At 42.0% G+C, this 26398-nt stretch overlaps 1 protein-coding gene across 1 annotated transcript in view; it reads left to right on the top strand.

Moving 5' to 3' along the window:
• The first annotated feature begins 6697 nt into the window (after positions 1–6697).
• pde4a (phosphodiesterase 4A, cAMP-specific) overlaps positions 6698–26398 on the top strand; it is a 49055-nt gene continuing 29354 nt past the window's right edge. Inside the window, 1 exon segment of the mRNA XM_040047369.1 lies at positions 6698–8147. Coding sequence (XP_039903303.1) covers positions 7852–8147 — 296 coding nt within the window. The 5' untranslated portion in view covers positions 6698–7851.

Genomic DNA, 26398 nt, shown 5'->3' with positions numbered 1-26398 from the left:
CAGTCTTTTATCAGTAATCAGTTTTGAAATACATGTCTTGTAGTTTTAGCAGGGAAGACAGAAAGAATAAGATCAGACCTCTAATAAAGGGGTGTGTAAAATACAAAGATGCTATATGTACATTAGATATAAGGTCAAAGGATTTTCAATTTGAAGCTCTGCAGGTTGTGAATAATGTAGAAATGTGAGTGCTAGTTTGTGGACTCTGGAGCAAAATTGGCTGAATGATTCATTTTTACACTGCTGACATTTCTTTTGTCCATAAACCCACAAGAAAGGCTTATTATCGTATTCAACAGGCGTGCTGCCGAATCTCACAGGTCGCATGTGTTTGACCTGCACATACAGACATACAGTACATATCAATATCAACATTTGCATAAGGCAGACCATCAACAACGTGACATTTTCAGATTTTGCCTGTTTTAAAAGTGCAGGCGGATTCAGTGTAATAGTACTCTTTCATTTTTTTTTTTTTTTTACTCAACTGAGAAAACACTTCTAAATTTAGGCCTGCCCTGGCTTTTAAAGTCAGAGACAATGTGATTAATGCTTTTCCATTTTTTTCCCTTTCAGCCTGAACTACTGCCGTGCTTCTGAACGTTCCTTCACGAGGATCTGCAGCTCCAGATTTAACAACTACATTTTTTCCAAATTTGGAAAAATTACTTTGGAAAGGATTTTTATCATCATGCACCAGAGTCAGTGTGTGAAAGCTTTACACATTTGTTCTTCCCACGATGAAGTTAAAGCAAACAGCTTCAGTGGTACTTAATTTGTGATCCAGAGTCAGTCAGGAAATATCCAGGGATTATGATATTCGAGGATTAGTTCTTGAACAAAGGCTACATACTTACCATGGGTGTTAACTATTTAATGCACCATTACATGCTGTATAAAGATAAATCTAATCATATTACTCTGTAGTAGGCTCTACATTTTACTTTTCCTACGTTTTTTTGTTTTATTTTACTCTTGGTGCTTATTTTGTTGTGTGTTGCCCAGTTTTGGAGATATCAGCAGTAGAGGTGTCACCCTCCTCTTGAATATAACTGATCTATTGTAAATGGTTCTCAGAGGGCCAAACATTATGCAGCACTGTGCATAACCCACCCCTCATTTCTATATATTTTGCTTCCAAGGACCCAGGCTTTCTTGTAGTTTTCTTGTAAGAGAGAGCTGAGTGTAGAAGCGAAGCTCTCAATTTACCGGTCGATCTACCCCCCTACCCTCACCTATGGTCAAGAGCTGTGGGTAGTGACTGAAAGAACGAGATTGCGGATACAAGCGGCGGAAATGAGCTTCCTCCGAAGGGTGGCTGGCCTCTCCCTTAGAGATTGGGTGAGAAGTTCGGCCATTTGGGAGGGACTCAGAGTAAAGCCGCTGCTCCTCCACATTGAAAGGAGCCAGTTGAGGTGGTTTGGGCATCTGACAAGGATGCCCCCTGGGCGCCTCCTGGGTGAGGTTTTCTGGGCATGTCCCACCGGGAGGAGGCCCCAGGGCAGACCCAGGACACGCTGGAGAGATTACATCTCTCGGCTGGCCTGGAAACGCCTTGATGTTCCCCCGGACAAGCTGGAGGAGGTGGCTGGGGAGAGGGAGGTCTGGGCTTCTCTGCTTGGGCTGCTGCCCCCGTGACCCGGCCCTGGATAAGTGGAAGAAAATGGATGGAGGGGTGTATATATATGTATGGCATACCTCTGCATGCTATCCTTTGTGTGGTTTTGAAAAATGAGGTAACTGGACAAATAGAAGACAAAAAAAAAGGATCAAACCTAAAAAAAACAACAGATGAAAAACAAATGAAAGCCATGTCCTTAAGAAGTAGAAAAATCCAGCAAATGACTCAGGACCTGAGTCCTTTAGTTTATCCAACTACAACTGTCACCGGGAGGTCATGAGAAAAACATGGTGAAGACTCTGTCACGGCTTAGTGCTACATTTCAGCCAGTGGTTCTGGGGGTTTTGTTTAATCAAAATTGATGGCAATATTTAAATTATTGTTATCTACCATCAGATTTTGATGCACCACACAATATCATCTTAAAAGCATCAGTGGCTTCATTTTTCAGCAGGACAATGATCCCAAACACACTGCCAATGCAGTAAAAGCATACCTGGAGAGAAAAACACACAATGGAACATGTTTAGTCATTGATTGGCCTTCGCTAAATCTTAACATCACTGAAGCAGTGTGGGATCCTTTTGACAGAGAACAGAACTAAAGGCAGTCAACATTAAAACAAGAGCTTTAAATAGATTATTTTAGATGTACAGCACTTTGTTCAACAGCCACTCATTTAACTGTGCTATATAAATAAAGTTGACATTGACTTTGAATGTCCTTCAGAAGCCTGGAGAACTATTCCTGAAGACTACTTAAAGAAATTGCAAGATAGCTCTACAACAGCTGTACCTCTTTCCCATTTCCTAGCAAAATATAAAGAAATCAGGGGTGGCACAACATTTTTGCACTGTACCGTGTATTCGAAAAACTCAGCAGCAGTGTCTCATCTCAGAAATCATGACCCAGTTACTCCAAAAGAAATCCACAAACCTTATTGTGAGTGTGTCATGCAGGAACCCTTTTCTCTTTATTGGACTACACTCGCCAAAGATTTAACCCCACATTAGAAATCGTCCGTCTACCCAAGACAAGAGGCTGCTTGTGACTGCATGTCAGTATTAATTGTCCACCCTTCAACTTCTTTCGAGAGGAGAAAAAAATAGTTCCAAAACCAAGTGCTTACGACAAGGTTTGCAGAATTTTGAGTAACTGGGTCATGATTTCTGGAAAGACATTATTGCTGCGCTCACTTTGAGCGTCGCGAGGTAAGTGTCATTTGGTTGCTTTACTTTGAAGAAAAACTGAGTAAGACACACCAAAAATAAATAATTAAATAACATTACAGGCCAGAACTGAAGTACATACATTTGATTTGGGGGAGAAATGTCTCTTTTAATAAAGAATATAAAAAGTTGGTGGTGAGATTCAGGTTTAACGGCTGGTGAGACTGCATAAATATCTAACTAACCATTTGAGCATGTGACAAATTCTTAGATATCAATATTTCTCGATATTTCTCACATCAGCACCCTTTCAGTCACTTCAGTCAGAGCTTCTGAAACAGCTTTGATCAGTGTTTAATCAGTGCCATCGAATGTTATCTGTGATTCATTTCTCATACTATGGACTGTATCCCTGTTCTGTCTGTTTACCTGCAATATATTGAAGTTTAATATCATAGCTCAAAGTGATATTATGCCACAAGAAAATGCTACATGTTTTTTTCCTACATGCGCTGAAACATAAGTAAAAAAATAATGATTATATTTAGGTCGAGGCAGAAAGGGAGAGTGAAGAGGCACGTGTATAAGAGGAAAACAACTCCTTAGAGTGTCAGTCTATTTCTAAAGCCGGTAATTACAGTATAGACAGAAACTAGACTAGAAGTCTATTCCTCTGCTGGCTGCCCTGTGAGGCTGAGATGCTCGTTACCGAAAGCAAAATTGCTGGTTTGGTGGTTCTTTTTATGGCCGTGCACTTGTTCTACAAAAACCACAAGATTTATGTGTGGTGACTTTACAACAGTTTAGATTAACTGTGAGAAGGTGAGAGAGCAGGAGATAGAAAATGATGAAAAAGCTGTGTTTATTGGAAATCTGCTCCTGATGCCTTTTTCAGCATATTAAAGAGGTTGGATCGCTTTTTGGGGAGAATGGGAGAACGTTTCAGAGGGGAAACTGGATGTTTAGGTGATTCTTAGCGACTATCACATCCCCAGTATTGATCGTCTCCTCTCATGCTCACAGGGAGGACAACAGGTGTGGGCAGAATAGCAGAAGACCTCCACCAAGACTCTCCATAACCCTTCAGAGACTCCTGGGAGCATTCAGACTTCATTGGCAGACAAAAAGGAGCAGCTGCACCTTTTTAGAAGCTTGCAAATGCTTCCAAACATTCATCTATTTTTTTAATAGCTTCTTATCTGTGTCAGGGTCGTGGCAACAAGCAGAGCAGCCCAGATCCCAGCAGCATCCCACAGCTCTATTTGGGGAATCTGGAGGCCCTTCAGGGTCAGCTGAAGCGCAAAATCCAGCCTGCACGAATGCTTCCTGGTGGTCTGCATCACTAATAGGAAATATCTAAGGGGAACAGAACTGTCTGATTTTTATAACAAGTGGTTCCTGTGAAAGAGCAGCATCACAAGCTGGAAGCTTAGCTTGAATTTTATATCTAAAAAAGGGAAAAGTGATTTAAAAAGAAACACGCATCTCCAATACAGAGAGGACAAGCGTCTGACACATGTGCAGACGCCAAAGATGCACTTTACTGCCACCGAGCTAAACACTGCGCAGGCCACTGCAGGGACTTGATTACAGTTCAGCTCAGATGCCTGATACCTGTAATCAAGGGGTATTTGATTACAGTTCAATAGCGTATGTCAAAGTAACATTGAATAATACCAGGCAATAATACTAGAGACGACATCGCCCCGTGTAAATGTAAGATTTATTCACAATCACTTCAACAAGCGTAAAAGTCAACTAACCAGTCGGCCTAATCAACTACATGACGAATCACATGATTTGCAGTAAACATCACGTCTGTCCTTATTTGGTAGTTACATTCTTGTTTGTATTCCCCTCGACTTTAAATATGCATGAAAGAGTTACCTGAAAGTGCTCTTTCCTGATTTCTGTAAGATATATAGTGCTGTTGCACTGGTGAAAGCCCATATCAATCATGGCCAAAGTTTCAAATAATGAGATCGGCGCGTGTTCAAATAACCGCCTGTGAGCCAAAAGCTCAGACGTCAAACTGTTCTAAGTGCTCAGTTTCAGGTAATTTTGCAGTTTCTGCTCTTGGCTCTGTATATCAAAGAGCGGGCATCCCTAACAGGCCCACCTCAGGCACATAGATCTGGTTGTGAGCAAAAAGAAGCCCCACCCACCTGCAGCTCAAACCTTCTGTCTGCAGAGACAGCCAATGAGAAAAAAGATGGATTAAAGGGACGGGTAAGGGAGCTAAAACAGTTTGTTTTAAACTGTGGAAGAAATGACAGGCTTCTCCAAGGCCCATTAAAAGACAAAATAGGACTATTTTGAACTATGAGTCACACAGAGATACTCTGGCAGAATGCAAGAAGAAAAATATGGAGCTGAAAATGAGCAGAACACGTCACCTTTAAGTCAAACAGTGATTAGATGTGTTAGAAAAGCAAGTCCGAGAAGATTTGGACACATACAGAGGAGAAACCTGCTTAGCTGATTGTGTTGGCAAATCTCTCTGTTTTTAAAACTATCTGCAAACAACACTTACATATCAGACTTAAATATGGCAATTTTCCTGTTGCAGCCTCTCCAATAGACAGAAAAAAGACATAAATATGAAATGGCATAAATTGCTAATTTCACCAATGTGAATCCAGGTTAGCATTGTCCTTACAATGAAAATAAACATTAAACAATGGTATAAAATATATAAGAGAGCAGCTATCTAAAATTACTTGATACACAAACAAAATAATAGTTAGCAAAGCAAAGACAATATACAATTAATAAAGCATTGAGGTTGGAAAAAGGAACATCTGATCAATAATTCATTTTAAATCAGGAAAGCCTGTCCGATAACTGTATATCATTAAAAGAGATTTAAAAGAGGTCACTGACTCTGCTGACCTGATTTCCTCAGGCAGCTCGATCCATAGCTTCGGGGCTATGATTGCAAACGTCACCTCTAGTTAGCAGCTGCACCTCAGGAACAGATAAAAAGCTCCTGTCAGAAGATGTCAGCTAAGTACAGGCTCATATACTTTAGAAGTCAGATACAGTATATAGAAAGGTGAAAGGTCACGAGGAGCCTCGCTAAATATGCGACAGCAGGTTCTCTTCCTGTCTATTTTCTGCAAACTACAAAAAGAGTTTTTAGTGCAACAAATTATTTATTTTAAACTGAACAAAAAGAGACATTTCCAATGACTGAATACTGTTTTACAGTGTACAGGGCAATTTTTTATAGTATGTTACATAAACACTAAACAGTGGCTGCCCTGAAATTGAATTTGCATGAATTACTGTAAGGAAGAAGATGAGCCGTGTAATCCTTTAAAGCATGTTCATTTTATTTCTACTCAAATCAATAGCACCTGCAGCTCTATAATAACCAACTTATCAAATGTGGAATCAGATTTTGCATTTAAATGCACTGCTTACATACACTGGTATAAATATTGATCTTCGATTGATGGAGGTCAGCAGATTGTCCCGAATAGCGCTTGTCTCTTGCTTTTATGGATAGTGTTATACATTACCATTATCAGTGGCAGCTCTGATGGGAATAAAACCTTTTACCCTTTAACGTGAGCGCCTTCTCCATTTTCCAGAGCAACAAGATAGTCTTTACTTTTGTTTCTTCTCTAAAAATAACCCAACAGACTGTACGCAAGAGCTCTATGGGGATGGCTCCAAGCTCTCAGTGATGTCTGGACATGAACACGTACTCCTCAAGCTTGAGATGGTAACTCAAAGCAACAACTATCAGCCTCAGATAGGTAAAAATGATAAAGAGTGGTGTTTTAGATGGCATATCAGATGCTATAAGACTCTTTCTCAGCTGACATGATTTGGCCAATTTGTTGCTTTTGTTTTCTCTCACGGAAATGCCAAGTGAGCAGACAGGGGGCAAAGCATAATGGATGTGCAAATAAATGGTTTAAATCCCCCCCAGTGCTGACAGTGCTCACTGAGGAGAGCAACCACCCATCCACCATATAGAGACTGGATGGACCAGAACAGAGGGAGGGGGGGAGAGAAAGAGAAAGAGAAGAGAGAGAGTGCTGTGGTGAAGCCAGTGTTTGCCGTCGAACTCCAGCAAATATGAGGATGGGGAGATAATGGCCCACACTGCACAGGATGACTGAACCTCCGCAACTATGAATTCTCTCCTTTTACGATGCATTCTGACTGAAAAAAGAAACAAAAAAGAAAGAAAGAAAAACTGAAGCAGAGAAAATCTGGACAGCAAAGGATCGCTTATGCCTTTTGGATATGTCCAACCTTTCTTCAGCATCCTGATCTATTAAAGATAAGCTTCTGAGTCCTGTTAAGCCTTTTAGTTAAAAAGAAGAAGAAGAAGAAGAAGAAGAAGAAGAAGAAGAAAAATATCTCCACCGAGGAATTGCTGAAGACTTCTGCGCTTGGTGTGCGCACAGAGATGCTGTAGCTCTACACGAACCACGATAGACTGAGTACTTTAATGGAAATTGCTTGGAAATTTGAGCTCTGCTGAAAAAACATACGGACAGCAATAATACCACACACAGAAAGAGAGAGAGAGAGAGTGCGAGAGACAGAGAAAGAAAGCGGGGAGAGCCAGCGCCGGCGATCTGTGTGTCTCTGCAATAAGTGGCTAATAAAAAGCAATAAATTCTCTAAAATAAATACAGTCATCTGGTTGTGCGCCATGGGCGATGAGGCGTCAAACTTCAGGAGAAGCAGGAGGACCGGTGTCTCATCACCAAAACCCCGAACTGGTGAGGATCACGGCAGACTGGAGATTTGGGGATAAACTAAAACTGATCTCCACCGAGAACAATGAGATTATTGATTTTTGGATGACTTGTCAGGTTACCACTGTGGCAGTTTTTTGATGTTATTCAGAAAGCAGCATAGAGACCGGTGCTGCGCTGGACTTGGTCACTTTGGTTTGTTCTCTCAGAGATCAAATGGCAGAGAGGGACATGACATGTTTTGTTTTGTGCTTGAAATAAGCGAATACAGCCATATTATTTAATCAAGAAGTTAAAAAGATTTTTTTTTCTTTTTTTTTTTCTTTTTTTTTGTTGCACTATGATGGAACCACCACCATGTTCGAAGAAGAGCCTGTCCCTGTCGCTCCCGGTTCCCCGGGAAGGACAGGCGACTCTGAAACCTCCGCAGCATCTTTGGAGGCAACCCCGGACCCCGATCAAAATCAAACACCGGGGGTACTCCGACACAGACCGGCATCACCACCGGCACATGGAGCGCTCCGACGCCGTGGATACGAGCGACAGACCGGGACTGAAAAAGTCTCGGATGTCCTGGCCATCCTCCTTCCACGGGACCACAAACACATCCATCGGAAATTGTGTCGGGAACAAACGGTAGGCGAGAAAGAGATGCATTCCAAACATCCCAATAATAGCCCATGACAGCCCACAAGGCATATGCGTAAACGGGGGAGGGGTGGGGGCATTTTAATGAGTGCGTAATAACGCAGTGCGCCTGAAGGGTTAACTGATATGAAGCGCTTTCTATCGAGAGGCGGGACGCGTGGGTTTTCGGTACAGATGCGTTATGCGTCTTTGGATAGGCTCTGTCAGATGGGTATGAAGCGCAAACCAGGCCGCCCACTCGAAACGCAGGAGCACCTTAACAATGTTAAGAGCGTCAGCATACTAGTTGATAAGTAACATGAAGCTCGGTGGTTTTAATGGCATCAAAGGTCTGGTGTGTGCGTTCGTGCGTGCAAGACAGAGATATCGCCGGCGTGCGCACTCCGGGACTGCATCAGTTTGTTCTCAGAGGGCGGTTTGGGGCTAGGTGGGCGTTGGAGCAAAAAAAAAAAAAAAGTGCCCTGCTGATGAACTCCTTATCAAGACAGTCTCTAAATTCAAATGTAGGTCTCCCTGACCTTTGACCCTCTTTTTGTGGTGAATTGGTGGGCTAAAAAATAAGATGCAGTGTTACCTGGACTTGTGTCACAGAAATGTCACACAGATGGCTTCAGGCAGCATCTAGCTGGCACACACTGCTGCTCTGTGATCAGACATGACAGTAAAAAATTCACTGCCTCATAACGAGAGGACACAGCACACCTAAACTGCACTAGCACTTAAATCAAATTAAGCAACGGATGTTAATCAAACATATTTGATTAAAGGCATTTCATTAAGTGAGTCGTGGAACTGCATGATTATGATACGATTACTTTGTCCTCACTCAACAAACGCTCCATTTATCCTCTTAAGGAGACACTGAGAGTGCAGCATAAGGATGTTTTGTCCAGTGTTGTCGCCTTTTTTTTACTTATAACAGCAAATAATTTACTGCCTGGTAACATAGAGTTTGTCTTGGTTGTGACTCTTTTTCTTTTTTATTCTTGTCTGTGAAAGAGTGACTGTCATGGAGAGAAAGACGAGGGCTTTTGTGCTTATGCTGGTGTTTAGTTTGCTCCCCCTTCCCTTCTTTTCTCAGTATGACCTGAAGTCCCCTGATGTTCCTCCAAGTCAAGGCGTTAGTTTACATGTTGGACTGCTTAGAACTGCCTTATTATCCTCCTAAACTTTTCCCATGCACTCATGAAGCACAAACATGCCTCTACCACATTAAACAAGAGGATTGTCACACTGATGACACATTTATGGCTGTGTGGTGGGTCCCGATGGAAATGTGGGGGTCTAGCATTTTTTTTCTTTTACTCGTTGTCTTTCCAGTTTTTTTCTTTTCAATGCCACAGACGGCCTTCCCGGCAGGCCCCTGGGAGAAAGGCCAACTCCAGCTGACTGGAGGAAGGACTGATTTGTATTTTAGTCCCCAGGACACGCTCTGAGGCAGTCCAATCTTTAGTGCATTGGGACTGACTCTGCCTGCCCTTCTCCTTCTGTGGGCGGCAAACCATGAGAGGGCAGAGAAAGAGAGATAATTCGATTCCAACAAGCTCAGTTTTGAGGGCACACGGAGCTGGCTCCAACTGTGTGTGCGTGTTCATGTGTGCGTGTATGTTCCTTAGCACATTTGTAAAGTGATGTGTGCGATCAGTGGGTGTTTGTGCTACACACTGGTCAGGAAGGAGGGTGCACGGAGGAATGGAGGCTGCTAGTTGAATGTTGTGTGTCACGGATGGTGGTGAAATGTGTGTGGAGGTATTTATGTGTGGGCTGTGCACAGGTTAGTGTCTGACCTGTAGCCCATATGGTTTCCAACAGGCATTGTTTTACCTCTTTTCACATCAATGGGAGGTCAGAGGTATTTCCACTGTGCTGGAGCTATTTTTATTATTTTCACATACTGCAGCGACTGTAAATTCTGCCTCTTTGCTTATGTCCACATAATGGATGCTTCAAGCAGATGCCTCATCGCTTCACTGTATTTATAAACATCTATGTTGATCCAGCAGCGCTGTGCTCTTTCGCTCAAGGCTAACTTGCATTGAGTGTGGCCTATGGAAGGCAGCTTCATGCACATCTGCTTTCACTGCTCTGAATGCTCTTATTTACATGCAGATGTCTGGAAATTTTCCTCAAAGCACATTTTAAACAAGCTCTCATTTAAGGAGCCATCCATTCACAGTCTGAGATAACTAAGTATATTTTCACAATATGTCTCAGTAGAAGGCCAGGAGAAATAGGAAGGCTGTAAATCTGACCTCTTGCTAAGATTAAATGACATTATGGACAATCACTCTCATGATCTGATCCTTTCTTTGGGACTTGCAACACAATGTGCCTTGCAGCAAAATACAGCAACAAATTAGACCCCCTCCCCCCTGTAATTTTCACACTTAATATAGCCATCCAGTGAGGCGGATTGGACCGGCTCTTGCTCGCTGTATATTTGAGGCCCCTGCTCCAAGCCCCATCATATGGCAAGGAAGTGACCAACAGTTAGAGCCTAAAATCTGCTTAGATTTAAATGTTCTGAAGGCATCGCAAATTTAGCAAACATGAATCGGTGACAGGTTAGATGGTTCTAAGTTTTAATGTATGCGAATTCAATGTTTTTAGCTTTGTACAAACACAATAAGACCAAATGTACCAGATAAGGATTCTTTTTCCAGAAGAGTGGAAGAATAATTGGTCTTTGATTTGTTGCGTGTTGACTGACCCGGTGGAAGACATTAAGGAGTCGGTCAGCGCCTCATCTGGAGGAGGTTTCAAGAGATCAATGAGCCTGAGAGCTTCTGGTGAAATTGTTTTGGACAGGGTTCAGGGAACTGTAATAGAAACCCTCACTATTGATAAAAAAAAAGCACTCCCAACAGTCGCCAGTCTAGCGGATGGGGGGATACACAAAAGGGATTTTGCATAACTGTTTGAAGAATCCCAGTCTGCAGCTTTTCTACTTCTATCCTACAAAATGGCAGTCTTAGTGGCAATCAGCTTCCCCCCCAAAGAGTGTCAGTCTGCCTCCTCTGCATTTCCCCGATGTCTTTTGTTCAACCGTCTTGTCATGCCTTTTGTCAGAGGACGTTAATATGAACGTATCAGCCATCAGGTCCCATGCCCAATGCGCTCTGGGAAGTTCCGACATGAAATGAATGACTGACACTGAACGAGTAACAGCTCTTCCCGCAATTCAGTTGCTATGGTTACTTGTTTTGTGCATTTGTAGAATAGATTTCATTTACCCAAAAAAGGCAAAGCCTAAGGCACTTGATGGGCTCGACTGTATAATTTGTCAGTACGTAGCAGATCCCGCTGGATATGCATCATGACTTGTATGTTCATAAGGTGAAAAAGGGAATATTAATGCATCTCAGCTGAAGAACTGAGGGCTTCAGATTGAAGTTTGATCACAGCAACCTCTGCGACAATTTCAAACCAAAGCCTTGCTCACTTCCTCACCTACCACATATGCATTCTTTACACCCCCCCTTCCCCCCTCCTCCCTCCAACCGAGGGATCTAGTGCTGATTTGTAAGCTGTAGCTGCTCTTTTCCCTGCGTGACTGGCCGGCTGCCATAATAATTTAGCTCATAATGAGGTACAGCTCCAGTTAATTACCACAACAGCAGTATTTTGCTGTTGATCATACATTTGCATTTCTAACACAGGAGATCCAAGTCTCATACAGAGAGCATTCAGGAACTTCCCCACCAAAAGCTTTTTAATAGCGTTAAGTAATAGACCTCTTATCTCGTCTGGGTAGTGGAAGCATCTGTTTAGGCTACAGATTGCGCTCTTCTGTGAATACATCGTGCTTTCTCGCTGCTCTCAGCACTAATTAGTATCTGGAGGCAGTACACGGACTGGAACCGTGCTCACTGCGCTGTAGTTGGCTCAGGCGGATACCCCAGGTAAAACCTTCCTCAGCAATGACACCGAACAGATGTCTGCTCAAAGGGAATGTATAGGTCCCCTCATTCAAGGTCCCTCTTTGTGTTTGTTCTCTGCTCGTCGCTTTGTTTGCCTGCAGACTCTCCCACAGACACTCGGGCCTCCTGTAACCACGTTTAGTGGCGTCAGCTAAGCTTCAAGAATCGACTGGAAACCTTGGCGTCTTTGCATTTTAATTGATTTCACACTGAATCTTCTCAGAGTTGTGATACACCAGTCATTTGTTGTTTTTGTGTGTGTGTGTGTGTGTGTGTGTGTGCTTTTTAACAAGTGCGGATGGGCAGAGATCCCAGTAAGAGGAAACAAAGTGAGCATCGGCATCAAAAATCCAAGTTGCACAACAAGTCCACCTGTTATCCACGATTATCTCCGTGTTTGGTGCAGCTGCTTACATTTAGTCTGTAACAGCCCCTTAGTCCCTATTCCTTTTCACGCTCATGCTCATTAAATCGCCTTTTTGGAACTTTCTGACACAGTTGATTATGCAATACTTTCTTTTGCCTCTTTCAACATGCCCACTATGATGATGATAAGCCTCATAATGGCTATTTTTTTCCTTTTCTTATCTAATTATACTGCTTGAATCAGTCTTTTGTCCATTAAAATAACAGTCTTTGATTGCTGCATGTCTCTCTTTTTGATCCCCTATCCTCTCAGTGCTTCCTTTCACCTCAGAGTAAATGGAGAGTATTGATTCCATCTCTATTTCTGCTCTCTGTTTTGTCTTTCCATTGTGTGGCCCGTCTCGCTGGTTCCCAGTAGTGTCAAGATGCTTTCTGATAGCCTTCTTCTTGCTTACAGCGGCATTAAGCACAGTATCATAAATCTATTATTTCACCCCCCACCTCCTCAAAGCCATATCTGAATCTCAAACCTTCACATCCTGGCAGTGAAATGAACTGCCCACCGCCAACAGTGTGCAGCGCCTCATCTCTTCCTATATTCTTCCCCATAAAACGAGGTTTTTATACTGATGTGATTTTTAGTTCTTCGTGCTCCAGTCGCTTCTTGAAAAATCACAGACTTCAAGGGCATGGCGGACACAAACACCTTCATCACATGGCTTGAAATCAGCTGCCACTAAAAAAAGGAGTTCAAACAGCCTTTGCATTAAAGAGAAGTTGGGAAAAACAGCATCCTAATCATGCTGTGAGATTAAAATACACACAGTACTCTGTAAAGCTTCCTGTATGGATTTACAATCACCCATTTCCTTGGATTTAGTTTTCGTCTGATACAAAATAAATAAATAAATAAAGCGTTTCTTTTTTAGTAGTAATAGTAATTTATTCTTCGAGCCCAAAGGCACTAAGGGGAACTAAAAGGAAAAACCTTTTAGTGTAATCAAATCGCCCACTTCATACCAAGAAAAAGGTCTTTATTGCTGAGACTTGGGAGTATTTAAATGTCAAAATGTGCAGCGTATTCCATTTCACAATAAGTGCTAGTCTTTCACCTCTCAGCAAACAGTTCAGCTTGATAGAAAACGGCAACATGATGCCCGTGTGTGAGATTCCCTATAAGATAGAGCGACGAATAAGAATATTGTGTCCATGTGGTGCTCAAGCAGGTGATACACCATCAATCAGAATCAGCTGGCGGTCTCTGATGATGTCGCAAAGGGGGCAACCCCCTTGAAAAGCGCTTTAGGCTGCTGTCTCAGTGCAGAGCTGTCTGAATGAGTGAGTCTGACAACCCCTCTGTCAGCAGCGTGTCAGCGCAGCACGCGTTCAGTGAAGCAGAGAGCACAAAACCATAGCCACCTGTTGAGCAGAGCACCGTGTCGGACTAATGTGAGGCATGTCAGGAATGCTCAAAGAGTGCCGAGTTTAAATTAAGAACTCACAGCAAATTACGGCTGGAGCAGATGAAGGTGTGCACCTAGAGGCCGCACTCGTCGGGGGGGGGGGGGATGCTCACGCTTGTGTTCAGCTGCCCGCTGATGCCAACATCTCATCTGAAGTATCGCTTCCAGGCCTCGTGCCCCAGGACAGAGCTCCCGCCCAAAGCTACTGGCTCAGTTTCAGCTATATGGATGACTACGGAAGACTGTCATACGTGTTTAGAGTAACAGATGGCTTTAATGCTGGCTTAACGTGTCACAGACTTGTACACTAAGGCAACAAACACAACCAACGCTTTGTTCAGACTCTCATTTTTTATTCTGTTTACGGCATAAATCATACTCGTAGGTGTTGACTGTATATCATTATTATTATTGACAGATATAGAGCGCCTGGGACAGAAATACAGCAGGAAATAGATTGTTTTTTGCCCATTCCCAGTCTGACTCAGCAGCACTATTACTGTGTGAGCTTGATTGGAAAAATGCTGAAAACAACAGTAAATAATATCCAGTTGCTATGAAAAATATAACAGCGTGAGAGCTTGCTAAATATGCCAGTAAAAATCTTTCATAGTGTGCTAAATTAGAAAGCCGAGGTGGGTGGTGATGGTGGTAATATTATAGCTACAAATTATCAAGTAAAAAAGTAGCAAATGTACTTAAAAAAAACTTGAATAGTCTTTGAGATTTTACAAAAAGAGAAAAAGAGATAAAAAGAAAATGAATCACATCTCTTTATATTGTAAGGCTGATTCAACCTCATCACTCCACACACGCCACATGCATAGGGAGGAGGTGCAACAGTAACTGATACACAAAAGCTATCACCTCATTCAAATCAGATTCAGAAGAATAATCCAGATCCATGACCCAAGTGTTACTAAGGCTTTAATCTCTTTAACATCGATGTTCTTCTATGTGCACCTTGGAAATAGGCGATTACAAAGATTGCTCTGATTAGGTCGTCCCCTGCAGGAATGACACTTGACAAAAAAAAAAACACCCACCACTAATTATTTCTTTATAATTTCTAACAGTAGTCTCAAAGAATGATCAAGTTTTTAAAACATATTTGAGTGTTTTTGGGTAGTAGTTAAATATAAAACGTACAATTTTTTCAAGGTGAAATAATAATTTGTTATTTTAACAGTCAAAGAACATATAGAGCAGAAGAAAGTAGTTCCATGTGAAAAAGCAAAACCACCGTTAAATTTAAACTGAAAGTATTGTGCAAAAGTTTTGAGCCACCTGTCATTTCTTCATATTTTGCTTCCCAAGGGCCAGACTTTCTTGTGAAGTGGTATTTAAAGTGCTTTTTAGAGGTCTTTCAAAGCTTTTCTTTGCACATTGGGTGCTTTTTTACTCATTTTCAGTCCAGTTCTCATCCATCTAACCACTTTCAGAGAAATTTTTATTTTTTTCATGTTTATTTGTTGAACTATTTAACTTTGACCCATGAGTTGTTCAAGCATAAAAAGCCTTATCAGAATCAGAATCAGAATATATAATATATCAGAATATTATAACTCAAGAGATGAACCAGTGTTGATTCTCAGCATAACAGACAACTTAGCAAGGAGGTAATTTTAAATTGTATCTTTAGGCACTTTGTTCCAAGCAGCCTGTCACAAAATACATCCTTTGCTCCAATTTCTGTAGCTAAAGCTATAAAAGATGCCGACGATAACATAATTTGACAGGCATAAAACAGTATTTTTGGTATACTGGTAGGTATCAGCTGAAAATGTGGCTTATCTCAGCATTGTGTGCAATGCATCCTTAATAAAATCTGAGGTAACTGGACAAGTGGAGGACACCAAAGAAGAAGTGGCAAAAGAAATAGAAAAAAATCCAGCTAAGATGTGAAACAAACCTGATAGATGGATCTGGACCTTCAGTTGGTGCATCTGTTTTTTGCTGAACCCTCGTCAGAATTTTAGCCAGTGGTGTTGAGGATCATGAGAACATTTATGGAACTATGAATGGAGAAAAGTACCGTTAAGTTTTGATCCACCATGCAATACCATGTAGAAAGCATCTGATTGGCAGCGGCTTTATTTTTCAGCATGAAATGATCCCGAACAAACTGCCAACACAGTAAAAGCATACCTGGAAAGAAAAAACACACAATGGAACACAATCAGTCACAGATTGGCCTCCCCAGAGCCCGAACCTCAACATTATTAAACCAGAGAACAGAACAAAAGGCAGCCAACATCCAAAGAAGAGCTTTGAATGTATTTCACGAAGCCTGGAGAGCTATTCCTGAAGACTACTTAAAGAAATGACAGGAAAGCTCCCCTAAGAGGGTCCAGACTGTGTGGAAAAATAAATATGGCCCCAAAAATCAACATTCAAGATTATTAGAATTGTACTCAGCATTTGCCTTATACACTGTCTTTTCATGTATGTTTCAATAAATGTGCACATGTTTTTAACTTCCTCAGGAGAATATAAAGAAATGAGGGGCAGCTCAAGCATTTTCCACAGTGCTGTACACGCAGCGAACACTGAACCAGGGCTTACAAATGAAGAGGAACTAACAAAAATAACCTTGTGCTGTAGCCTTATTACAGAGTAAGAAACAAGCAGCGAGACGGTTTTTGAAAGAGAATGCTCCAAGCCTGCAAATGAACAAATCATTCCTCAAATAAAGCAGGATATTTTCAGATTCATTTAATAATTTACATTTCTCTTAATTTAATATCTTTAGCTTGTCAGAATGCTCAATGCCAAATGACTGTCACTGCCCATTATATGTTATAATGACTCACAGTGCCTGGCCAGAGTATCAACAATAGCCTGCACTTTTCACTTTACAATACTGCAGATATGGCAACGCCAGCTGGGGCTTAAGAACACATTGTTATGCTGCTTCTTCTCAAGGTCAAGGTAAAATAGTTTTTTTTTTCTGTCTTTTATTGCTGCTAACAGGGAAAGATTCAGCAACATATAGAATTAAAACACATACAATAGGTTTGTGTGAGGAATATATGTGTACACAGGGGGGGGGGGAAAAACCATCTGTGGAGCTGCAACAAGGTTTGTGGGAACACTTGTGCATTTTACATAATGCATGAAGCAGCTTATGATTTATAGCTGACTGAAGGTGTGGTAGGCAGATGCACAACTCGGTTTTCTCAGTTAGAAAAAGAGCTGCAGTTCCAGCTCCTGACCCCTGCTAGATCAAGTGTGAGCAAATGTGTTCGCACATTAAAAAGCAACAACATTCAGGTTGTTGGAGGGCAGAAAGGGAGAGAAAACATACACACATGGCTTGAGGGCTCGGGGTATTTTCATCTGATGCTACTTTTCAGTTCAAGGTGACGTGATGGAGAGCATATATATATATATATATATATATATATATATATATATATATATATATATATATATATATATATAATTTTTATTTTTTTTCTTGTGCAGGGTCCAGAGCAGTTTTTCACTTATATCATCCATCATACAGTACACTGTGCCTGAATAGTGTTTCCTAATGATGCTGACGCAGGCTGGGACGTGTATTTTACCCCTAACAAAGCCAGAGTAATTAGCAGCAGTGTAGTCCGAGTTCTCTCTCTCTTCCTCAGCGATCCTGTCTCAGCCTCTCTCTCTCTGTTTGTTTGTGCGTCAAGGGATTATTGTGTGATTACTTATGCGATTTGGGGGTTTTCTTATGAAGGGTTTCCATAAAGAAGAACAGAACTGAGTTTTCTCTCATTCAATGCAAGTTTTCCCTCCCCTAAGCTTCTCATTTGTGTTGTTGGGGTTTTTTTCCCCCCCAGAAAAAAGCTTGAAAGATTTCTGGTGCAATCCACAGAACTGACAGTGCACGGCTAAAAGTTTCCCAGTGTCCCTTAGCGAGAGTACCTAATCCTCACATATTTTGCATCAGCAGAGTCTGAAGTCACAGACAGACAGCTAAAATCAGCTGAATCCAATCAGGGAAATGTGTTGGTTTTGCGTGGGAGGGGAGGGTGCCCTGGTGTTCACAGACCACAGTCCGTTCCTTTGCGTCACACAGGTGGGACGTTAGAAGCCCATGCTACGGGGAAGGTGTGAAGATAAGAAGACTGGAAAGGAACAGAAGGTAAATGTGGCAAACAAGGAGGCGCACATGTGTCTAGGGGATACAGGCAGAGAGCTGCTGTCTTCACAGATCAATGGCAATTGTGTATTTTGTCACATCAGATTTGATGCAAGACCTGTCTGCGATTGGTCGTGTCCCTTGCTACTCACGGGCGGAGATTCACAAGCCACTGATGCTGTGCTCATGAACGCCGGTCTTTCTTTCTCAGGGTGATATAAATGGGGAAGGGGGGGAATTGAAGCCTCCAGCTGTCAGTGTAATGAGATTAAACCAGACCAGCCTGAGCTCCCAGTGTTTTATTGAACTTTATTTCAGTTTCCATTCTGTTTTTCAATATGTATAAGGAAGATATTGAATGTGGCTGCTTCTGCGCACTAGTCCAAGAGCATCTGGTTGTGCATCAGTGTGGAGTGTGCAATTGTGTGTGTGTATTGGAAGACAGAAACAGAGAGATAATGTGAAAGACTTGTATGAGTATTTGTGTAATGTCCTCACTTCACACCCTGCACTGCATGGTGCATCTCCTAAAGATGTGTTCAAGACGTCGCACCATCACAAAACTTTGATTTGGTTTCCAAGCTTTCCAGCCTTTTCCAGCAGTTTCCACACGGCGCATGGCAAGGCCTGTCTGGTGCTGCCAGTGGAAAAGTAATGCTTAACCGTGGTGCACGAGGCCTGTGCATTGCTTTCGTTGAATCCTGGTCTGTGAAAGGCAGACAGAAAGCCACACTGGCACAACGATTGTGGCTGCAAGTCTGTGTGCGAGCATGTGCTCGTGTGAATGCTTTTGTGAGACGGAAAGTGTCTGGGGACTCGCAGAGTGGGAGACATCCATTCTGTTTGGACATACTGCGGAGTCTCACAGCCCATATTCCCCAACTCTGACGTTTTGGAACGGTCTGCCAGTCTGTGACTGCTTTTTCTATCACGCCACTCAGGCCTCATTACCCAGTCGCAGCTTCTTCCTCCATCATTTTGCCATCAGTCAGGGGGCACTTGGCTCCCCAGGTTCACTCATTTCCCTGCTGATAAATATATGTTACTCATCTCCTGCTTTTTTCCCATTAGAAGAGAACATAACACTATTAACATCTTCAGCACCTTTAAGACTCATCATAAGGGCCCATTCATCAGTGGTCGGTGAAAGAAAAGACAAATGGAGAAGGTGATAAGGGAAAAAATACAGCAGGAGCAATGCTTCTTTGCATTCATATTAGAGGTAAATATGGAGATGTTCACAACTGAAATACATCTACAAATGTGTATGTACGTGTGAAAATGCAGAGTGTGAAGGTATTTCACAAGATTATTTGGTTGGTTCATGGTTTCCATCTCCGAGTCCGAGTGGTTAAAGGCTTAATTGGTTAAAATAGTGGAGAGCAAAAGAGGAACGCACCGATATAGTCGTGAAACTGCTGAGTCTCATCTGACAACAATTTTGTAAAATTAATCTGTATTCATATGGAGACTGCAAACAGTAGCCTGGCTCAGATATCAGTTATTCTGATATCAACTGGCTACACCGTAAACCCCAGAACGTTGGCAGCTGCCCCCAGAGGCTAAATAACAAGACTAATGGCCCATTTTCAGTGACTGCACCATTTGTCATGTAAAATCATGGGAAAATGAGAAGTTGCTGCAGCCAGTGGTTCTGGCATCAGAGTAAAAACAAACAAACAAATAACTAGCTCCAGTCCCCTGTTGGAAGTGAGGCGGATTTCCAAGAGTTCCAGCAGTAAAATGGTGTCTAGTTAAAGATAATCAACAAAATCAGTGAGTCTGTTGTATGTAAAATGTAAATGTATGTAAAATTGTATGAGATTAATATCAGCTGGTCCACCTACCAGCTGCCAGTGCTACTTGGAATTTTTATTAGAAGAAAAGAAGCAAAACTACCAGTAAATGTAAACTTATTGGCCACTGGCCACATTAGATAAACCCATTTAACTGCTCATCAAGTGGGATACGGCTATCGCTAGGGTTTACAGAAAATTGTACGGAAAAGAGCTATATCCTGTTCTCTTGGAGGACATGCCTTGTTGATGCCAGAGGCCAGAGGAGCTTTGAGCTGATAGGAAGGCAGCAATAACTTTCTAATGAATAATATACCCACTCGTTACAACCAAAGTATGGAGAAGAGGATCTCTGAATGCACAATACATAGAACCTTAGAGCTGATGGATTACAGCAGTAGAAGACCACATAGGGTCCTGCTCCTGTCAGCAACAACTCTCACTCGCTTGCCAAGACTGGACAATAGAAGACTGGAAAAAAATCCTGCCTGATCTGATGAGCCTCAACTTCTGCAGCAGCACTTAGTTGTTAGAGTCAGAATTTGGTGTAAACAACATGAAAGCATGGATCCATCCTGCTTTGCATCAAAGGTTCAGACTGATGGTGGTGGTGCTATGATGTGGGGGATATTTTCTTGGCACACTTTGGGCCCCTTACTACCAAGTAGGTTTAAATACCACAGCCTACCTAAGTATTGTTGCTGACCATGTCCATCCCTTTATGAGCACAGTGTACACATCCTCTAAGCTTCCAGCAGGATAATGTGCCAAAGATTTCTTGAACATATCAAAGAGTTTGCTGTATGCAGCAACTATGTGATTCTCTCATGTTAATAAGGATGCCAATCTCTGAGGAATGTTTCCAGCACCTTGTTTAATCTATGCCATGAAGAATTAAGGCAGTTTTAAAGGCAAACAGAGGGTCAAAGCCAGCAAAGTGGCTGGGGAGTGTTCAGAATTACCGTAGATGGATTCGATTGCCCAGCAAAAGTGACAGCGACTCTGACGCTTCAGGATTACGACAAGACATGTCAGATTATTTGCATCATCCTTCATCCATTGGAAACAGGCCTGAGAGATGAGATGTTCCCACACTGTTTTATTGTTGTTTGTCAGATTTTATTTCTCATTATCAATGCAGTATTCCTGTCAGGCACCTATGACCATATTTAGGTAACAGATGGGTTATGGGTGAGTGGACAGGACTTTTGGTCAGGTCTTGATGGGACGAAGTTTGACGGAGGCTGAAACCTTTGAGCGTGACTTGATGTAGGGAAAAGAAGGAAAAGTGGAAAGGGCACATTTGAATTGGGGAAGACAAGTTTAATACTGCAGTGCTTGTGCTCAAAAAAAGGGAGAAGAAGAAGGACAAGAGGGCAGTGAATGACATCAGAACAAAACTGACAGACAGATTGACTCATCAGACAAGCATGTCGCATTCACTGCCAGGCTGCATGGCAGTGGCCCTGATGCAGTTTCAGAACAAATTAATCCACGCAGATAAGGCTGCCTTCTTCTCACTAATGATATCTTACTGCTATTTAGGATAATCACGTTGATTTCCTTATTGTTCTCTTACTAAGATGATTCTCACAGGTACTGCCTATTTCTTATTATTGTAATTATTAAAGTACTATAATTGTTTCACAGCTTTTCTTTTACTGCCCCCATGAAATATAGAGCGTCTTCTATCTATGGGGATGTAGTTTAGCTGAGATATTACTTATATTTTGAGGCTATAATCTTAAAATATAAATAGACTTCATGTAGTATCATCAGAATAACTTAAAGCACCATTGGTTAATATTGGATATTTCTACCATGGTAGGTGCATTATTCTAGAAATGCATCAGTTGGTTGCAACATCTAGTTGATGGATGGTTGTTGAATTTGGTCTAGAAGTTTACAGAATTCATTAGAGTGCAATACTTTGACAATAAATTAAATTTTGATACCTAGAAGTTGAATTGTAATGGCTATGCTATCCAAACTTTTCATCGTCTTAGCTCTAGCAAGATCAGAATTTCAGCTTTTACAAAATAACTTACATTTTAAAAAGACTAATGGCGTTCCCATTTACTCTCAGCTGTGCTCATTTCCAAATGTTAGCATGCCCTGTACTCTAAGAGAAGGCAGTGGACATTAGAAAGGGGAAAAAAACACATTTTCTACCCGTGTTGTCATGAAGATGTTAGCATGGTGACATTCATTTTGAGTTCAAAGCAATTCTGCGCTTCTCAGAGCTGCTAGCATGACTTTATGCTGTTATATTTAAAATGGGTCAAATGACTATGAAAGATGTCACATGACAAACAGTTATGCTAAGGTCTGCACGGTGTCAGCTCAATGTTTGGGATTTTTCTGCCACTCAACTTTCGTTTTTTAAGATCTGAGATGATGTGCTTTGATTATTTTCTTAAAAATCAGCTGCCTTTAGCACTGCAGTTGGATTTAACGTGAAAGGCAACACATCGAAAGAGGGAAGCAGTTCTTCGGTGCGCACGCTTTTGTTCAGCCACGCCACAAATGCACTAAAGAACAATTCAGAGCATCAAGCTAAATGGGCCATTTCACCGGGTGTTCAAATCAACCTTGTACGCTTTCACACTCAGCTGAACCCCTGCTCGGCATTTGTTTTTGCACCAAATTATATTGGTAATTATTCATCATTCCAGGGTAATATACAGCCAACCATCTTTGCGCTTTGGAATATGTATGACGAATTGGATGCCAAGACTGGTTATGAGTGTGCAGCTCATTTCGAGACTGAATTCGTGGTGACAGCATTTGAATTTACAGAAATGACATGGAAATTTTTAGATCATGAAATTCAGATAGATAGATAGATAGATTAGCGATCAGTGGAAGTGAGCAAAAACACAGATGGAGGATAGTGAGATGGTGGGGAAGAACATAGACAGAGTGACACAAAGGTAGCACTGGATGACTCACACTCTTCTCTCATTCTCTTCATCTCTCTCCAGTCTGGATTAAAATAAAAGAGGCCCAGCAGCCCCAGCCTGCAGAGAGGGAGTTGTGCGCTCCATCTCAGAGATAGGGTGATGTGCTAAAAATACCACTCCTTGTGTGGGCTTGTTGGGGAGGAAGGAGGGGGGCAAAAGAATGGGGAGGGAGGTTTATGGATTTGGTGGTATAGTACGCTAGTGATATCACTACTTTCCACAGTCCAGCCCTATCGCATTTCAAGCTCGTCTTTTCTTTTGATCTGTGCTCTATAACGTTCACTAATTGCGCCTTGTAAAAGCACTCTTCCACTTTCGAGGAACGCTGGTCAGTACAATTAAAATCTAGTTCATTACGCCAGAGTCTGCTAGAAACTGCTTTTATCTTGCTGACCCCCATTCCTTCTGCGAATCACACCCCCCACTGCTCACGTCTCTCCTTTGAGAAACTCCATTAAACATCAAAAGTGAATCAATATCAATTTATTGCTCTCGCTGTTGCGTACACACCAGTTTCTCTTCCTGTCGAGGAGTTGCTCTCACAGCTCCCAATTCATCTGGATTTTCAGTAGCGGGAAACTAAACAGGACACCAAATGAACACGTCTCACCATCTGTCATCTCTCAGGATGGTTCTCCTCGTCAGCTGATCCATCTGTTTAGCTCGGCTTCAGTCTCTACAACAGCAGAGAGGAGCAGAAGTAAAGCGGAGCTTCGTTACACGAACATACACGGAGCTTGCTAAACGGAACAATCCTCATTAAGTGAACCGCTATGGTTCCCCGCCCCGATATTCGGAAATTAAAATGTTAGAAACAGAGCTGCAGAGTGGGATTCAAAAAATACTTACCTTCCACACCTAACAGCCTCTGGGATCTCAGAAGGGATTTGCATATGAAAGGGTAGGGATCTCCGTGGAGGACGGAGGATGAGGAGTGAAGAAAGGAGGACAAGTCAGGAGACAGGAGGGGTTTCTGGTTGAGCTGGGTGTACAAAACTCTGTTGTAATTATTCATTGTGCACACATCCAGAGTGAGAAAGGATATCGATAGGATAGGACGAGGCACTTATAAGTAACAAAGAGCTGTTTGGTCAATCGGTGATAACCCCCTTGCCCTTAGTTACGCAGTAATGTATGCTGAAGACATCAGAAAAACAGCAGTCATCTATATTGTGCAGTAAGAACACTGTTTTTTGCTTTCTTTGATTTTACTCTGCATAAGAGACTGCTATTTTTACTGTCAGCACGAAGCGTTATGCTTTAATGGTCTTTTGGCTGACTTCGTCTAGCTCGTTGCATACAAAGACCCCCAGGACATCAGAGCAGAAATTCAATCTAAACCTACAGAGAAGTGAAGGAGCGATATTAATGTACAAATAGTCAAATACCACTGACTAGCTAAGTCATTAATCTGACCCCGGTCCAAGCAAGCATGTGTTTCAGTTTCTGATGACAGACTGAAGGCAGGAAGGCCACAAAACAAGCATGAAGTGAAGATGGCCACAGTACAGGCCTGGCAGCACATGGCGTCAAAACTCACAACCAAATAGCAAATATAATAATAACCTATTATAACTCTTTAAATGACTTCCTGTACCCCGAAATATGGAGTTTCATTTTGATATACAGTTAGGATACAGTTCCAATATTTTTAATCTGATGTTTATGTTAATGTCCTGATATTAAAGCAGAGAGGCAGAATAACTTCATAGTTTCAAATCAAATTAATGTGTACACTGAGCAAAGGAGCATGTTTTCTGATTTTGTGTGTTGTGCTGTTGGCTGCGTCACAAATTCTCAAGCGGAAGGCGACAAAATGGGCTAGTCTCCACCTGGAGACGAGAGACTCCTGTGAGTTTTCAGGAGTTCAGAGATCTGCTGATGTAAAGTGACAGATGCCTCTGGTGGGTTTCGAAGAATACAAAGTGTAAGGCAACCCACAGAGCAGCAGAACCCAGATTCCTCAGGTGAAAGAAAATACTCAAAGCTTTGTACGTGAACCCCTCAATCCCAGTGGAATTTATTTTGCACAGTGCATTAATAGATTAAGAGGGCAGGCAGTGGCTGTCCTTTCACAAAGTGAAGGGCCTGTTGCTTTGCGGAATAAATGCTGATTATCCTGTCTAGTGTAGCTCATAAAATAAATCCCTTTCCTGTGGCATTTGCCAGGTGTGTGATTGCGGCCAGTCCCTCTGGGTTCTTCTTGAAAGGCCTGTGTTGTGCGCACTTTCAGAGGCTGAAGCCAGCTCTGTGTTCGGCTGCCTGGAGTTGGGTTGCGATCCTGTGGGCAGGATAATCTGCTGTAATCTTTGGCTCTCTGATCTGACCACAGCAGAATAGAGCTGGACGGGTGGGATAGACTACCGAGGGAGTGGACAGCAGACATGGCAGGGTTGAAGGAGATGAGAGCCACTGTACTGTAAAAAAACAAAAAAACAAAACAGAGATACCAACCAAGCACAAAAATAAACATGCTGTTTATAGCTTAGAAGTTCAGTATATAGTATTTTCATGCATTAAACACCTTTTGAGTGACAATGTGTTAATGGATTGCAATATCAATATTGATATTAATGAGTGTGACAATCCAAGTACCTCAACGCCTCTCTCCTGCACCAACAAGGAGCAACAAGCTCCCCAGCTTAGCACAATCCACTAACCACTTGCTTCTATTGACTCCTGCACATCAATAATAATAAGCCTAAAGCACCAACTTCACATAAGAGGACTGAATCTGCCATTAATTACTGCTAGTGACATGTTACTAAGGAAGCAAACCCAGACCTGTAAGACCTGGGCATCCAGTTTTAACAAGGGGTCTGGATTTTGAACAGGGTTAGAAACCTGGTGCCTGCTTTTTAGGATAAAAAAAAAATGTCATTAACACTAAAAAAAGATTGCTGATAGTATAATTAAGATGCTTAACCCCTTGTGTTTTGATCCAAAAACACTAAAAATTCTTACCACAGACTCCTCAGTTTGAGCTAGAATGATCACAGAACAGTTTCTTAAACTCACCATTTAAAAATTCTGGATGCAATGTGTCTCAGAGTGGGATCACTCGAGGATCTCGTCCTTCTAGCTTCTCGTCTCTGTGTCAAGTTTGTGTCTCATAGTCTGGGTCTCTGTGTTCATTACTTCCTGTCTTATTTTGATAGTCTCTCATTCACTCTGTGTTGCAGTCTATTTAATCTCCTTTGTCTAGTTACCCCTGATTTGTTCCAGCTGTGTCCCACCTGTTGTCGATCCTCTCATTGTCCTGTGTGTGTATTCATGTCCTCAGTCTCCCTCTGTTCTGTCACGTTGTCTCCCCTCTAGCTGTGTGTGTTCCTGCTCGTGTTTTCTCCTGGTGATACTTCTCCAGAGATGGTTTGTTCCTGGCTTAAGTTTTCTTACATTTTTTGTGAGTCTTCAGCAATAAAGCAGTTTTTTAATTTTTACGTTGTTCTCAGTGAGTCCTGTATTTGGGTCCCACCTTTCCTGGCACACAGCAAGCCTTGAGAAGGGATTTGCATTTGAGGTTTTTCTCAAACATGTTCTGCCCTGTGCTGAAATTACAGTTCAGCAGTGGTAGTGTGTTGCAACTCCTCTGGCAGTCTATGAAA

This window comes from Simochromis diagramma, unplaced genomic scaffold, assembly GCF_900408965.1.
Source record: "Simochromis diagramma unplaced genomic scaffold, fSimDia1.1 OVJJ01000321.1, whole genome shotgun sequence".
Classification (NCBI taxonomy): domain Eukaryota; kingdom Metazoa; phylum Chordata; class Actinopteri; order Cichliformes; family Cichlidae; genus Simochromis; species Simochromis diagramma.
This window is presented reverse-complemented; position numbering and strand designations above follow the sequence as displayed.